The sequence below is a fragment of the Triticum urartu genome, chromosome 5 (genome assembly GCF_003073215.2).
Source record: "Triticum urartu cultivar G1812 chromosome 5, Tu2.1, whole genome shotgun sequence".
In the NCBI taxonomy this organism is placed as follows: Eukaryota; Viridiplantae; Streptophyta; class Magnoliopsida; order Poales; family Poaceae; genus Triticum; species Triticum urartu.
The window spans coordinates 455,660,112-455,676,503 of NC_053026.1; the positions used below are offsets into that span (position 1 = coordinate 455,660,112).

General features: G+C 45.2%; 1 protein-coding gene across 2 annotated transcripts; it reads right to left on the reverse strand.

Moving 5' to 3' along the window:
- Nucleotides 1–1,958: 1,958 nt before the first annotated feature.
- Nucleotides 1,959–10,917, reverse strand: LOC125509771 (transcription factor TGA2-like). 2 transcript variants are annotated; one of them, XM_048674804.1, is made up of 11 exons: nt 10,125–10,917; nt 8,747–8,853; nt 7,359–7,411; nt 6,987–7,229; nt 6,760–6,804; nt 6,576–6,635; nt 6,299–6,376; nt 6,125–6,209; nt 5,748–6,022; nt 3,253–3,498; nt 1,959–2,518 (listed from the first exon to the last, which is right to left on the reverse strand). In XM_048674804.1, the coding sequence occupies exons 1-11, from the start codon at nt 10,304–10,306 to the stop codon at nt 2,333–2,335; spliced, it is 1,560 nt and encodes a 519-aa protein (XP_048530761.1). In that variant the 5' UTR covers nt 10,307–10,917; the 3' UTR covers nt 1,959–2,332. The 2 variants fall into 2 exon arrangements, with proteins under 2 accessions (XP_048530761.1, XP_048530762.1); XM_048674805.1 differs by having other exon boundaries at nt 5,748–6,019; nt 10,125–10,915.
- Nucleotides 10,918–16,392: the final 5,475 nt, after the last annotated feature.

Consider the following 16,392-nt stretch of genomic DNA (forward strand, 5'->3'; position numbering starts at 1 on the left):
AATGAGCATACGGTACACTTTCCGAGGAAACAACCTCAAGTTCACAGTATCAACTCTATTGGAAAAATTCCATCGATTATATTTGGAGGTTTTGAATTTCCTCTTCCTACTGTCAAGAAGAAATATGATATTCTTATTATTGGGGATGTGCATATCCCCATTGAAGTAACTTAGTATTATTCGAAATTTCTCCGGTTTCATGATTATCGGAATGCGTTTGTTAACAAGACTTGATCAACCTTGTTAGTGGATTCTTTTTGATAAGCATGAGATGGATGAAACTAGAAGCACAAACCTCTGTACCCCACTTTTACTTTCTGTTATTTATATTGAACAAAGTAAAAATAGTATTTTTCTGTCTGTTTCCTGACTTATCCGTGCAATATAAAAATATCCCGAAAATAAAAGTCCTCAGAATGACATGCCAATTTAATATGATTTTTTCGGGAATATTTGAAGATTTACTGTGCAAAAATTACCGCGGGAGGAGCTGCCACCTGGCCACGAGGGTGGTGGACGCCCCCCCCTCTAGGTCGCGCCCCCGGCCTCGTGGGCCCACGGTGGCCCTCCTCCACTTATCCTAACACCCATCTTCTTCCTCCGTCTCACACAAATCCGAAAAACCAACTCAAGCACGAGTTCCAGCCACTTTTGCTGTGATTTTCGATCTCCTTGCTCAAAGCACCTCTTGCAAAACTGCTTGGAGAGATTGTTCCTTGGTATGTGACTCCTCCATTGGTCCAATTAGTTTTTGTTCTAGTGCTTTATTCTTTGCAAATTTGTGCTGCATAGGTGACCATGTTCTTGAGCTTGTATGTCAAATTTATATGGTTCCAAGTGGTTCTAATGCTTGATATAGGCTCTAAGCACTTGTAGGAGTAGTTGCTATCAATATTATTTAAGTTGGTTCATTTTTATTTGAAGTTACTAAGAATTTCAGATTATTTCAGAAAAATAATGAAGAGATTTTTGAGGGGCTCATCGAGCCAAAGCTCGAAGGAAAAGGCACCGAAGCCTAAGTATAATTTGCCGCGCACCGCGGAGATTCGGGCGTGTGAATGGCCTTCTGATGATTTCTTGAGAGCAGCCGGTATCTATGAAGATTTTCATGAATTGGCTCACAATGCAGGCCTCACCGCTTTCCTCCACGACCAATGCGATAAGTATCTCTTACTAACAAATACTTTTGTGCAAAACTTTTATTTCATTCTATGAACTCACCACCTACGGTGGAGTTTCATTTATATGATGAGCATAAGGAGATGTCACTTTATGATTTCTGTCGGATTTATTTAGTCCCTTTTGAAGGCAAGACAGAAGAACCACATTATGATGATGTGGCTGGGTTTATTAATACTATCACTGTAGGAGAAACTAGGAAGGTTTCCGATGCACGAATCACTAGCATATATTTTCCTGTTTTACGTTACTTTGCATTATTTGCTAGTCGTTGTTTAATTGGACGCGGAAACTGTGGAAACCTTAGTATCCCTGATATAAGGTTGTCCCGAGCTTTTCGGACGAAGGAAGTAACACACACACAAAGCAAAGCACATGTGCCCCACCGGAAGCCGCCAACTCGATGTCGAGCATGAGCACAGTCGCACCCCAAAAAGAAGCACTCGAGACTACTGACAAGAGAGAAACCACGTCTCCGTGGAAAAGCACCGGACATCATCGCACCGCACACATGAAGATGCATGTCAACGGAGAGTGCCCACCTCCCTCTTGCTCCGGACGGAGGAGCACCCATCCTGCTTGCGAACAACAAGGACCGAGAAAGGTGACAAACAGATCACGTGTAAAAGGTTGGAGGCAAACTAGAGCGTCCCACGTTAGAGCCCAAGAAGCTTTGAGCCAGGGTCCAAGCTTGCCCGATGACGCTGACGGTGCAGCCCGAAGGTACCCGAGCTCCATGATGGCGCCTGCAAGAATGTGAGTACATAGTCCACGAGAAATCTCACTCGTGCCACACCGACAACGAACCGGTAAACGCTGGATATGATGGAGAGTCGAACCACATTCAACCGGAGGCAAGACAAGCTAATCAATTCAGGTCGATCAGCCACGAGTACATGAGTCGATGGACCATACTATCTAGCTACTAATTAATCCAAATCCAAGACACACGGTAGGACATTCTTTGTTAGAGGGTTATCATTCAGGTCTGGTACGCTGCCTCCCCCTCTCCACTGCTAATATAAAGCTTGCACGGTCACCGCGCGCTTCCTTCAACTTTCTCGGAGACATGCACGCACGCACGCACGCATGCATGCATAGGATATCAGCGAGATGCACGCACGCATGGTGGTGGATCGGTGAGATTAAGAGCTTAGGTGTGAGGGGCGGCCTCCAGCTGCTGGTCCTGCGGCGCCATCCTGTTGCGGTTGACCCAGAAGGAGCTGAGCACGCGGAGGCGGTGGAAGTAGTCGGAGACGGCTAGCAGCGACCGCGCCATCTGCCGCGCCGTCAGCACCTGGTGCAGCCGGTGGAGCATCTGCTGCCTCAGCTTCTCCGCCTGCACCCATCCATGAAACAACGACGATCATCAGTGCCAGATCAAAGCATACACAAACGGCACATGCAGAAGCAAGGCATACATATTACTGATGAGTTGACAGTAGCTTAGTTCTCATATCAGCATTTGACGTTCTGCCATCGTCACGCCAGGATCAGCCAGCAGCAGTTGATTAATTACAGTATGTGTACATGCGACGGCAGGTGGCCTTAATTAACAGTAAGCATATCATATGATGCGTGTGGTTCTGTTTGTGGAATCCATGAGAGAGCAGGTGAAGGGCGGCCTAAACAATGCGTGCACCTACTATACCCAACAAGGAAATCAAGAGGTCGGTGAACTAATTAGCTAGTAGATCCTACTAGTGTTTGTTAGCTAATCACTCGTGTCGATCCTAACTACTACCTCAGTGTCCATTTTCGGGATGGCGACAGTCGGGTGCTTTTCTAAAGTTCGGAACCTAATCCATACACACACATATATATACATGCATCTGGACTGTCAGTGATAGTATAATCTAGCCGCCTGCACGCTGACTAATTAATCTAATCAAACGCAGTCTCGACCGATCTAAATTAATTAGGTGAACCATAGGTTGTACCCTGTCAACTAATCAAGGAATATGTATGTATATTTGACTCGATCGATGGATGGGTCGCACGCAGCTCTAACAGAAACACTAGAGCGACATGAAATGCAAAGTAATATGAAGAGTGATGGAAAGCGATGGTGACCTGTCTGACGAAGCCTTCGAGGGTGGTGAGCTTGTGGACGGCGAGGCCCATCTGGCCCATGTAGTTGGAGACGTTGGGGGTGGAGCAGCAGGTGAGCGCGTCGGAGACGACGGTGTCGGAGAGCGCCTGGTAGAGGGTGTCCAGGCCCTGGCTCAGCGCCTCCTCCGTCTGCACCGCCGACTGCTGCAGCCCGTACACCGCCACGATCTGCTGCTCCGTCAGCGGGTCCACGTGCGAAAGCACCATCTGCCACCACCACCACCCGAATTAAATCAAGATAAGAGATCGATCAGCATAAGAGAATAATTCAGTTACAGTTAGATCGAGTCGATATGCATGGCATTTCCACAAACAGGAGGAAGCACAGAAGGAGACGCCATTTAATACTGCCCCAGAGTGCGTCGCGAGCCATCGATCGTGCCCGCCGCACGCGCCGCGGAGACGGCGGGGCATGCCTGCATGCGCGGCGCAGCGGGGATCGAGGGCCGGCTGGCTAAGCTCTTCAATGCGCGCGGCGGGAGGGAATCGCCCGGCCGGCCCGGATCCATGGCAGGTTCCCTCCCCCTTACCTAGGCCCCTAGCTGCTGAAAACGAGAGGATTCTTGCAGGCTCGCGTCACCCGGCGCCGAAATGCGCATGATGATGGACTATGCAGGCAAGGCGAGTTCACCATACCGAGTACCGACTCCTCTTGCACGACTTGAATGCCGCGAGACATGCATGCATGGCTAGCTCTATACCTACCTACACGACCAAGTCTCTCTCAGACATGTTTTTTTTTTTGGGAATTGTTTGAATTGCTTACCACATGTGTCACGTGGTCTCTCTAAAACATATGCAGCGTTTGGTTTTGGTGTATGCATGCATGTCGCAAATCTTATCAAACACCTGCTAAGTATAGGCCATAACTTATAGAAAAATTTCAGCAAAAACCTGGAGTAGTATTTTTCCCCCTCATGAAACAAGAATTAGATTGACTCATGCATCTCCACTGCAACTCTCCAATCACACTAATGTTCATCTATTTTTATGGTAAATCACTCAAATATTTTGCAAATAAATAAATTTGCCCACATTTCAGACCATCTTTTCAAACTCAGTGATTTGAAGATTTAATTGGGTGGTGAAGTTCTATAAAATTTTGTAACAATTGAGAATGAGCAAAGCCAGAAAGGTAGAAGAACTTGAACAAACATGCACTGCCTTTGTTCCAAGTAAAGAGTACGCTCATAATTCCCGCAAAAAAAAGGTACGAGTACATGATTTTCCTAGGAAGCGTGTATGAAAACCTCTCTATATTTGACCACTAATTAATAATACTAGATGTCATTGCCACGGGAACATTGTTAAAATAATTGTATTAATAGGTGCTGGAAAAAACTAAAACAAATGCAAGAGTGTTCTTGATTCACATTAAGTTAGCAGAATATCATTTTCTGTATAAAAAATGTGAACCACGAACTGCGAAATTATGCTCCAAGTATCTAACACATATACCGTATATGGCAATAATAAAATTAATTAAAAATATATAATTTATGAGTGACATGCAAGGCTTGCTAATGTGGTATGGTTAAACAAAAAAGTGTAACTTATGATTGCCATGCATATGTGCTGATGTAGGGACATGCTTGAAAAATTAGGTGGTGGATTGCATGGAAACAAATGTAACTTATGATTTTTGATTAACATGCATAGGTGCTGATGTGGCATGACTGCATGCATGCTTAAAAAAATTTGGTAGAGGGTTGTATGTAGCTATTTACGAATATATAGGATGTTGTTTTCTTTTTTCTTAATTTGTACCATTAGATTCATAACAAAAAATATCTCAAATATTTTTATAACCAAATTTTATATAATCATACAAGGATTAAATGGTCAAAATGGCTCATTTGGTTCTAAATTTAAATGGTCAGCGTTCAAAGATGCTGTTATTCCTGAATTACTATTTGACAAAAGTTCAAATCCCTTGCCTTTTTTAGTTGAACTGAAACCATTTGCCTTTTTTACCTTAAATAGAAAGCAAAATGTATCTCAATTAGAAAAAAATTAAAATGGTACGATGGTTTCAGTGAACTATACTTCTTTTTTAAGCAAGGGATTTGGTACAATTATACGTGTTCAAAATAAACCTTTGTAGCTAGCTAGCGAACTCAATGAAAACTGAGGTACTATGGGAGGATTTAACTATGGTGTGTACTATGTGCGTCCTTGCAACCACACATCATATTCATAGGTGGTCTAAGAACAAAGTATTTTTGGTTCCAGAAAATTACAGATAAACATTTTTCAGATGTTGAGAAGGACACCCACTTTAATATGTCTTATTTATGTTTCCACAGAAAGCAAGGAAATTCACGCCATGATGTTAGGCCGGCAAGAGATGCTGCAAACCGAGGTGGTGACTGCGACCGACACTAGCTAGATCTAGGGCTAGGGCTAATCCGATCTGAAGAAAGAAACGCGCGCCATGTGAAGAGAGAGACGAGTACCTTGATGACCTCGGAGGGGCGGAAGCCGCCGAGCCAGAGGAAGCAGCGCTCGGCGGGGCTCCTCCAGACGCCGGAGATGAGGTGGAAGACGTCGCCCTTGATGACGGCGTCCTTGATGGCCAGCACCTCGTCGTGGTGCGCCAGGCAGCTCTCCACGTACATCTGCAGCTCCCCCTCCGGCAGGTGCTGCTGCAGCGCCGCCCGCAGCTCGTACATCAGCCGGTTGTGCTCCTCCTGCCACCGCGCGTACTCCACGTCGAACATCGCCGCCTCTGCTGGCCAATTGTTTCGCGCGAATTAGTAGTAGCGCGACGACATGCATCTGAAGTTCTGGATTGATCAAGATGGAGATGGGGATGGATGGATGCGTGGGGTACCTGAGCTGAGGCCGTCGATGCCGCCGAGACCTTTTCCGGCGATGCCTTGCTCGGCGAGGAGGCTGCTGCCGGGGTAGAGCACTCCCTGTGCACACATACACACATGAATGTGCGTACAGATTGGGCAGAAAGTGAGGAGAGATCGGCTTTGATTTTCCTTGCAAACAAACGTACCTGAGCTCTTGCGCTGTGGAGTTCTTGCTCGATCTGAGCCAGCCTGATCCTGCTGGACTCGAGCTGCTGGATATAGGCCTGTTGAATAGAGAAATTTAACAGTAATTAATCAGCATTGTGCAAAATGAGGCCGGCATTGATCATAGAGAGAAGAATTGGAATGTTAACTAATTAAGGTTCGTTTTTCATCTAGTATACTAGCATAAATATTTTGCCTTTTCTGCCACTCGTGTTCTTGCCATTTGGGTGTTATAAAACTGTTCCTTGACTCACTCACCTTCTTCCTCAGCCTGCTCTTCCTTGCCGCCTCCCTGTTCTGGGCTAGCCTCCTCAGCGTCTGCATTTCGTCAATTACCAGAAATTGAGTTGCATGTCCAACACAACTACAGAAAGAAACACTAGCTAGTAGCACTCCCTATGCTTTGATTTTTCATGAAGGAACAAGTTTAGTTAGTTGTTACTTTTGGGTCGCGTTCGCCGGTGGATAAGCCCCTCTTGTGCTCCTTCTGCAACCACGCCAAAGGAGATCAATAACATATTAACATATATCGTCAGTCAATTAAAACAACAATATGACACGGGGCCGGCAGCCGAATTAACAACAAATCTGGCTAGCTACAGACAGTTGGGTTAGTTAATTAGGTGAGGTTAACTGATAGTGTAGCTGCTCTCCCACGGTCAGACTCACCTTTGTCAGCGGCTTGACATCCTTGTTGTTGCTGACCCCTGCGGACTCGGCGGTGGCGAAGGCGGGTTGTTGTTGCTGGTGCTGCAGGTGGAGGTGGTGCTCCTGCTGCTGCCTCCTGCTCCCCGCCGCCAACTCCTCCATGGCCGCCGCGGCCGCCTGCTGCTGCTGGTGGTGGTGATGGTGGTCCGGCGACGGCATCTTCGACCCCACGGGCGCTGGCGACAGGACTAGGCCAAGCTCCCCCTGCACGCCAATCACACCACAACCACAACGACAAAAGGATGTTAAACAAGGGGCCAAACATCAACAACAAAATCAATCATGAGCAGGTAATAGGATGTGAGATGGATGGAGTTGTGGCGTATTACGTACCTTTGGTGATGGCTCCACATGCATCGGCTGGGAGGGGAAGATGTTGAGGGTCTCTGCATCCATGAACAAGATGAAGAGAGGGGCAAATGAGTGAGCTGATGGAAGGAACCGAGCTTGCTAGCTAGCTAGAGGTTGATGCTTCACATATACAGGAGGTCGCTCGCCCGCCACTGGAGCTGTGGAGGTTGCTGTCGTACGTTCTCGTGCGGACAGGAACAAAATAATCATGGCAGGCGCGTACAGCGGCAGCGAGATCGCTGGCACTGGCAGTGGCGCTCTGGCGGTACGAGCTGGTGGTCTGGCCGGCCGTCCTGGCGCGCGACACACGAGAAAGCTGGGCTGGGCACTGGGGTACGGGGAGATACGGGGCAGCGGAGCGGGGCCGGGGCAGGAGGGATGCGCACAGGCACAGCTTAGGCATGCATGCTGCTGTCCTGCGCCCGAACCGGAAGAGAAGCGGGCCGGGGAGTGGATAGGGCTCGGATCGGGTCAAACAAACGCCACAGATGCGGACGCACGCCATTGCAGGCGCAGCGGTGGTGGTAGAGTCCGGAGGCGGAGATCACCCCCTCTGCGTGCATGTGTCTGCGCCCCGCTGCCGCGGCCACATGCGGCATGCGGCAGCCCCGTCGCGGCCCGCGCTCGCCGCGAAATGATTGAGCGGCGTCTGTTACATGTCGCACTCACGGTCCGACCGCCCAAACCGCAAAGGAGGAGAGAGAAAGGGGAGATGAGAGAGAGTTTTGTTGGGTTCCATGGACGACTTTGAGCAAGCGAGCAAAGCAAAGCATATGTGTTCTTGGAGGGATTCTCTCCACAGCACACCACATGGTCCTCGCCGATGGCAGGCCGGGCACCGCAGATTTGCAGCGGCAGATCGATCCTGGTCAAAATGGGGTACCTGCCTGAGAATCTGCCGCAGGCCGGCCGGCCGGCCATACGATCGTCTTCCCTAAAACTCCGGAAAAAGATGCATGCGCCTTTCTGCATGCACCAGATCAGAGCTAATCGCTGGGCGGCATCTCTGTCTCTCTACAGTCCACACCCATCACATCTATATTCCTCTTCCTATATGCGCCAAAGTCCTTTTCTTTTTCATGGAATATACTTATTGTATATGTGATGTGCCAAAGTTGACACATCAGTTTCTGAGCCTTACCTACACCGCCCCCCCCCCCCCCCCCCCCCCCCCCCCCCCCCCCCCCCCCCCCCCCATTAACTACCGCTCCCGATTAAGCGCACAAATTAAGAAAGCGCCAATCAACTTTAACCGTCACTTCATCATCATAACACTACACGAAAAACACCTGCATTTAACCCCTGCAAAACTGCAAAAAGAAACTGAAATTGACCCCGTTTTCCCGCAAAGATTTCGTGCGTGCACTTACGGCGCTGCTCCTGCTGCGTGGAGGCGTGGCCGTGGTCGAGGTACATGAACAGGGCCTGGTCCAGCTCCCCCAGTTGGTCATACGCGCCTGATGCCTCCTTGCCGCTCCTGCATGCATGGTTGTGGTGCAACACAAACTCATAAGAATATATATCAGTATTCAGTAATATGGGCGGTGAAAAGAAACAGGTGATCGATGAGCTGAAGCATGCATGCATGCAAGCACGGGGTTTGAGGAACCAGCTAGTAACCACACGCACATCATCATGAAATCATGCGCGCGCGCTGCTGCCATGAGCTAGCCTATGAATGTGTGATGCTATTATTGTGGCCTGGTCCAACTCCAGCCCCTCCTCCTCTCCGCTCTGCGCGCGCCGCAGGAGGAGTGGGAACTGGAGGGTGTTGTGGAATCTTCTCTAGCCTTGCAGCACTACCACTAGTAGGAGTAGCAGGCGGCATTTATTTGGCAGCCCAGGAAATGTGCTTGCATGGCATGGCTGGCCCCGGAATTTCTTGTGTGCAAGATATGCTCATTGAAAATTATGCATGGACTGGTAGTGCATACTACTAGATGTATGTATTGCTAGTGCATGTATAGAGTGTATGTATGTTTGGCACTTAGTACTATGTATAAATAATATTTTGTCCTAACCAATTAATTAATTGCAAGTGTTCTTGTTGTCATTTGGAAAACAATTAGTGCTAATTAGTGTACCTAATGTCCAAAGGGAAGACTAGTGGGTTGTTAATTTCCACAACAATTCAACTATCTGAACCGAATTAACAAGCCCTGACAATTCAGCGATCCGGCACCAATTATGAGAACGCAACAATTCAACTATCTGCACCGAAATATTGAAAAGAGGCGCCGATTTAGAACCGAAACTTGTTTCGCGCATCGTCTAGAATTTCTCCTCCTCTTGGAGTAAAATACAATGAAATAAAGAAGCGATAAATTTGTCAAAGTACTCGGATCTGTCATATCACAACCATGCATGTGACTAATCTAAGAATCATCACTTGACTTTCCGAGTTTACATTGGCAAAGAAAGGCGGAGCGAATGGACATGGATGAAAAAATTCAGTAGAAGAAGACAGGTTCCCTAGCCTTTCTATCATACTTCATGTTTATCAGGAAACAAAAGGAAAGAAACAAAGATGGAAACCAATTAAGACGGGCAAGATCATCAATTATGTACAAGAACCACACAAATCAACAAGCAAATTAAAGAACAAGTGAAGAAAGAATCAGAGAAAACTTGGAAAACATAAAATTCAATCGAATTCCAGATCAAAACGAATAGATCAAAGGCACGCGAGAACAGACGGGGGAAGCAAATTAAAAATTGAATTGGATTCAAGTGAATTGAGAACCGTACATGAAGCTCGCGGCGGCGGCGTGCATGGAGGAGGAGGAGGACGAGGAGGGAGGGGCATGGTGATGTTGATGGCTGCTCATCCCGAAGGTGATGTCCATCTCCAGCGGCTGTTGCTGTTGCTGATGTTGCTGGGTGATGATCTCCTGCTGTTGCTGCTGTCCCTGGCCTTCACGCATCATCATCTCGAGGGAGACAGACGCCGCCGACGACGGAAGAAACACACGCACACAGGGAGGGGGCTACAGCTTCCTCTCTCTCTCTTTCTTTCTCTGTGTCTGCGTCTACGTATGTATATCTCCGGCCGGGCCGAGACCTAAATACGGCTGGGTTTGACTCTAGGGGGGGCTAGCTGCCAAGGCACCACCTCTCTATCTATCTACACCTAGCAAGCTATCTTCTCCGCACCAGCAAACTACCCCGCAGCCGGCCGGGCGCCCGGCATGACCTCGGTCGATCTATCTATCTCTCTATCTCTCTATCTATCCGGGGAGTCTAGCTCGTGATGGCGCCTTGGAGCCTAGCTAGCCACTGCTTTGCCAACAAACCACTACCAGTTCTCCTCCCCCCTTCGCCTCTCTCTAATGACGCTCTTGTCTACATGTAGTATCTCCTTTTGCTTGCTTGTGTCTTGTGTGTGGGTCTGACTGTGGGTCGTCTATGGGTTCCAGAAGGGCTGAGAGGCCATTAATGGCGAAACAGACTTTCTGTTCGGCTCCATGCCCTCTTGCAACTAATGGCGCGCTTGCAAACACCCCGCTTTTCTCCCTCTCTTCCTCTCCCTTCTTTGCTTTGCTTTAACCACCCCCCGCAACAACAACAAAAAAAACCATGGCTAGCTCTCTCTGGTCTCTCCACGGGGAGGGGGGCAGGTGAAACACAACTGCACAATTGAGTTGCCACTTTTAGCTTTGTTTCTCCACTACACGTTTTTGCGCCCAAATCGTTTCGTTTCCGCCCATTTCGGTACATCGATCTCTCCGCGTGACATGCTACTATGGTGTAGCAAACTTTGTTGCTTTTTTCGACGACGCAGATACTAATTAGCCCGAAATGAACACCTCTACTTACCTATTAATATTGTCAAGTTGCATACATACCATATATTTTTGGGAATTGATTGTGTTTTATGAAACTTGGGTCCTGGGTTTTAAAGAGAGCTTTGTGGGGAGAACTTCTTTTTGTGAATGTGGGTGCTTCACCTTGGTCAATGTGGCTATGTCAAAAATTACAATTTCTACGAAAAGAAAACTTCCAGGCGACCGTATGTTATATTGTTGCGTGTCAACTTGCTTCAACTTCAGTATTTGTTACGATGCGATTAGGCGGGCGGTTGGTGGTACTATGTCCAACCATAGGCGGTGATCATGTTATAAACTGCGCGCAACTTTTTAGACGACGTGTTGTCAGTCCGTTTGATCGATTTGTCATATTTCACGCAAGAGTTCATAGTCGATTTTGGGTTTTGTGATTCACTAGACGCAAAGGTCAAACATGTACTCAATTAAGTTTCTCGGAAAAATCCAATCTGCATATAGCAACTAGTAATTAAAGAATATCTTCCACACTCTAGATCTTTTTTTTTTTCAATTCTTAGACGATGTGTTGTCAATCCGGTTGATCGATTTGTCATATTTCGCGCAAGAGGTCGTACCCACTATTGGATTTGCGCTTCACCTAGACACAAAGGTCAAACGTGTATATCAATAAAGTTTCTCTTGAATCTTTGCAATTAAAGATAATCAGTACGCAACCTAGCGATCGATCGAGGATGCTGGCATATTATTGTGAAATGAATACGACAAAGCTATTTACGATGCTAGATTGTTGGTCCTGAATTTTGGTCAAAGATAATATCATTTCCAGCAGTGCATAATCAGTACGCAACCGAGTGATCGATCAAGGATGCTGGCATATTATTGCGAAATGAATACGACAAAGCCATTTACGATGCTAGATTGTTGTTTCTGAATTTTGGTCAAAGATAATATCATTTCCAGCAGTACATAATCAGTATACAACCGAGAGATCGATCGAGGATGCTGGCATATTATGGCGAAATGAGTATGACAAAGCTATTTACGATGCTAGATTGTTGGTTCTGAATTTTGGTCAAAGATAATATCATTTCCAAGTTGCATACATACCATAGATTTTGGGGAATTGATTGTGTTTTATGAATCTTGGGTCCTGGGTTTAAAGAGAGCTATGTGGGGAGACCTTCTTTTGTGAATGTGGGTGCTTCATCTTGGTCAATATGTGGCTATGTCAAAAATTACTTTTTTCTATGAAAAGAAAACTTCCAGACAATCGTAGTTTATATTGTTGCGTGTCAACTTGCTTCAACTTCAGTATTTGTTACGATGCGATTGGGCGGGCGGTTGCCGGTACTATGTCCAAGCATAGGTACGGTGGTGATCATGTTATAAACTGCGTGCAACTCTTTAGACGATGTGTTGTCATTCTCTTTGATCGATTTGTCATATTTCAGGCAAGAGTTCATAGTCACTTTTGGGTTTTACACTTCACTAGACGCAAAGGTCAAACATGTACTCAATTAAGTTTCTCGGTAAAATCCAATCTGCATATATATAGCAACTAGTAATTAAAGAATATCTTCCACACTCTAGATTTTTTTTCAATTGTTAGACGATGTATTGTCAGTCTAGTTGACCGATTTGTCATATTCCTCACAAGAGGTCATAATCACTATTGGATTTGCGCTTCACCTAGACACAAATGTCAAACATGTATATCAATAAAGTTTCTCTTGAATCTTTGCAATTAAAGATAATCAGTATGCAACCAAGATCGATCGAGGATGCTGGCATATTATTGCTAAATGAATACGACAAAGCTATTTACGATGCCAGATTATTGGTCCTGAATTTTGGTCAAAGATAATATCATTTCCAGCAGTACATAATCAGTACGCAACCGAGCGATCGATCAAGGATGCTGGCATATTATTGCGAAATGGATACGACAAAGCTATTTACGATGCTAGATTGTTGTTTCTCAATTTTGGTCAAAGATAATATCATTTCAGTACATAATCAGTATACAACCGAGCAATCGATCGAGGATGCTGGCATATTATGGCGAAATGAGTACGACAAGTCTATTTACGATGCTAAAATTGTTGGTTCTGAATTTTGGTCAAAGATAATATCATTTCCAGCAGTACATGATAAATTTTGTAATGAACTTAGGCCCCATGCATTGAGCTGCAATTGTGATGATCACGCTTTATAAACTACTATGTAACTTTGTAGATGATGTATAGTATTGTGCTGCCTCTCTTTTTATTTTATTGATTTGTTGTTTCGAGTAAGACTTCATATTATAGCTTTTGGTTTTGCGCCTCATCTCAAGCAAAGGTCAGAAGAGGTAATAATAAAGTAGCTCCTTTATAACAAATCCCCATGGCAATTACCTCATGCATATCTAGTGCACTCTAGATTTTCAAAGCATTAGAGGTCCGCATGACAATAAAGGGAAGTGTATCTGATGTATTCACAATATCGTTTTAAATCTCTAGAATTAAATACAAGAATTATGCACTCAAGAGCAAACGGGCGACGATAGGGATATTTTACTGTTCTAGCGTTACAAGATGCAGAAATCAAGTGTAATGAAAGCCTCTATTTTGAAAAGGAAAAAAGTTGCGAAAGAAAAAGAAAACAAATGTTGCCCGGAAGGTTAGTCAAAATGACACAACTATATATTTGGTGCTATGTCCCAACACATGTGGTTATGACATTATACAACACACAACATTTTAAATGGTGTGATGTCAGTCTGTTTAGTTTATTTTTCATATTTCACGCAAGAGTTCATAATAACTTCTGGGTTTTACACGGCACCTAGACTCAAAGGTCAAAAGCATATACCAACAAAGTTTCTCGGAAAAAAAGAATCTGCCTATCAATTAGGAATTAAAGAAATATCTTGTATACTCTATATTTCTAAATTGTTTGAGGTCCACATGATAATAAACAAAAGTTTGTTCGTTGCATTCACAAATTTCATTTGTATCTATACAATTAAAGATAATCGGTGCATAACCAAGCGACCAGGCTATGATGCGGGCATATTACTGCGAAACAATATGGCAAAGCTATTTATGATGATAGATTTCTCCTTCTGATTATGGATGAAGGTAATTTTGGTTCCAGCATTACACGATAAATTGTTGTAGTAAACTTAGGCCCCATGCATACAGTACGCCGTAATTATAGTTTTTGCAAGAGTAATGTTGGGAGCTGAGCAATTGCCAAAGTATGTATGCCATGTTTGTAAATAATGTTTACATTTCTGTGCTATAACTGTGGTGGTCATTGAATATGTGATTCAGAGGAAACCCCATTTGTATATGTGGAAACATAAACGCCAAATTGTTCCCTAGTCAAGCCTCTAAGGCTAGCTCATGTGTTGCACGATGACCCCATTTTACTGATCATAGGGCATTATTACAGTAACAAAGATGCCGGCAACAATGGCAGCACATTGTCAATAGAACAATGGTATTGGACAGACCCAACAAAATAATATAGAGGTCACACCGTCACCTTGTTATAAGTATAACCATGAAAGTGTTAACGTATACTCACGTGCATAGACCATGAGAATGTCAAGTACCTTCATGACACACATTTGCTTGGGTGTTGTCAAACATTACCCGTAACAGAGTGATTATAACAGCAACTTTCGGGTACATCGGAAAAGCATGTCTGGGGACTCGATAGTTCAAGAATGAGATTTGACCCTCCGACAATGGAGAGATACTCTCCGGGCCCTCTCGGTATTATGGTATCCATCATCATCTGGCCAGCCACGATGTGTTATGATACGTCTCCGTCGTATCTACTTTTTCAAACACTTTTGCCCTTGTTTTGGACTCTAACTTGTATGATTTGAATGAAACTAACCCGGACTGACACTGTTTTCAGCAGAATTGCCATGGTGTTGTTTTATGTGCAGAAAACAAATATTCTCTGAATGACCTGAAACTCCACGGAACATCTTAGAAAAAATAATAAAAAAATCCTTGCCAAAGATAAAGACCAGGGGGCCCACACCCTGTCCACGAAGGTGGGGGCGCCCCCTAGGGTGCGCCCCCTACCTCGTGGGCCCCCTGGATGCCCTCCGACGCCAACTCCAACTCTATATATTTGCTTTTGGAGAGAAAAATCAGAGAGAAGAAATTATCGCGTTTTACGATACGGAGCCGCCGCCAAGCCCTAAAACCTCTCGGGAGGGCTGATCTGGAGTCCGTTCGGGGCTCCGGAGAGGGGGATTCGTCGCCGTCGTCATCATCAACCATCCTTCATCACCAATTTCATGATGCTCACCGTCGTGCGTGAGTAATTCCATCGTAGGCTTGCTGGACGGTAATGGGTTGGATGAGATTTATCATGTAATCGGGTTAGTTTTGTTAGGGTTTGATCCCTAGTATCCATATGTTCTGAGATTGATGTTGCTATGACTTTGCTATGCTTAATGCTTGTCACTAGGGCCCGAGTGCCATGATTTCAGATCTGGACATATTATGTTTTCATGAATATATGTGAGTTCTTGATCCTATCTTGCAAGTCTATAGTCACCTACTATATGTTATGATCTAGCAACCCCGAAGTGACAATAATCGGGACCACTCCTGGTGATGACCATAGTTTGAGGAGTTCATGTATTCACTATGTGCTAATGCTTTGTTCCGGTTCTCTATTAAAAGGATGTCTCAATATCCCTTAGTTTCCAATAGGACCCCGCTGCCACGGGAGGGTAGGACAAAAGATGTCATGCAAGTTCTTTTCCATAAGCACGTATGACTATATACGGAATACATGCCTACATTATATTGATGAATTGGAGCTAGTTCTGTGTCACCCTATGTTATGACTGTTACATGATGAACCGCATCCGGCATAATTATCCATCACTGATCCGGTGCCTACGAGTTTTCCATATACTGGTTCTCGCTTATTTACTTTTCCGCTGCTACTGTTACAATCACTACAAAATACCAAAAACATTACTTTTGCTGTCTTTACTTTTTGTTGCCGCTACCACCACTATCATATTACTTTGCTACTAAACAATTTTGCTGCAGATACTAAGTTTCCAGGTGTGGTTGAATTGACAACTCAGCTGCTAATACTTGAGAATATTCTTTGGCTCCCCTTGTGTCGAATCAATAAATTTGGGTTGAATACTCTACCCTCGAAAGCTGTTGCGATCCCTATACTTGTGGGTTATCAAGACAAATTTC

Excerpts from the sequence above, each read along its gene's own strand:
- LOC125509771 (XM_048674804.1), bottom strand. The coding sequence starts at position 10,306 with ATGATGATGCGTGAAGGCCAGGGACAGCAGCAACAGCAGGAGATCATC. Across the intron at positions 6,210-6,298 it reads TCCACAGCGCAAGAGCTCAG|GGAGTGCTCTACCCCGGCAG; the intron begins GTACGTTTGTTT and ends ATGTGTGCACAG. Across the intron at positions 6,023-6,124 it reads CATCGACGGCCTCAGCTCAG|CAGAGGCGGCGATGTTCGAC; the intron begins GTACCCCACGCA and ends ACAATTGGCCAG.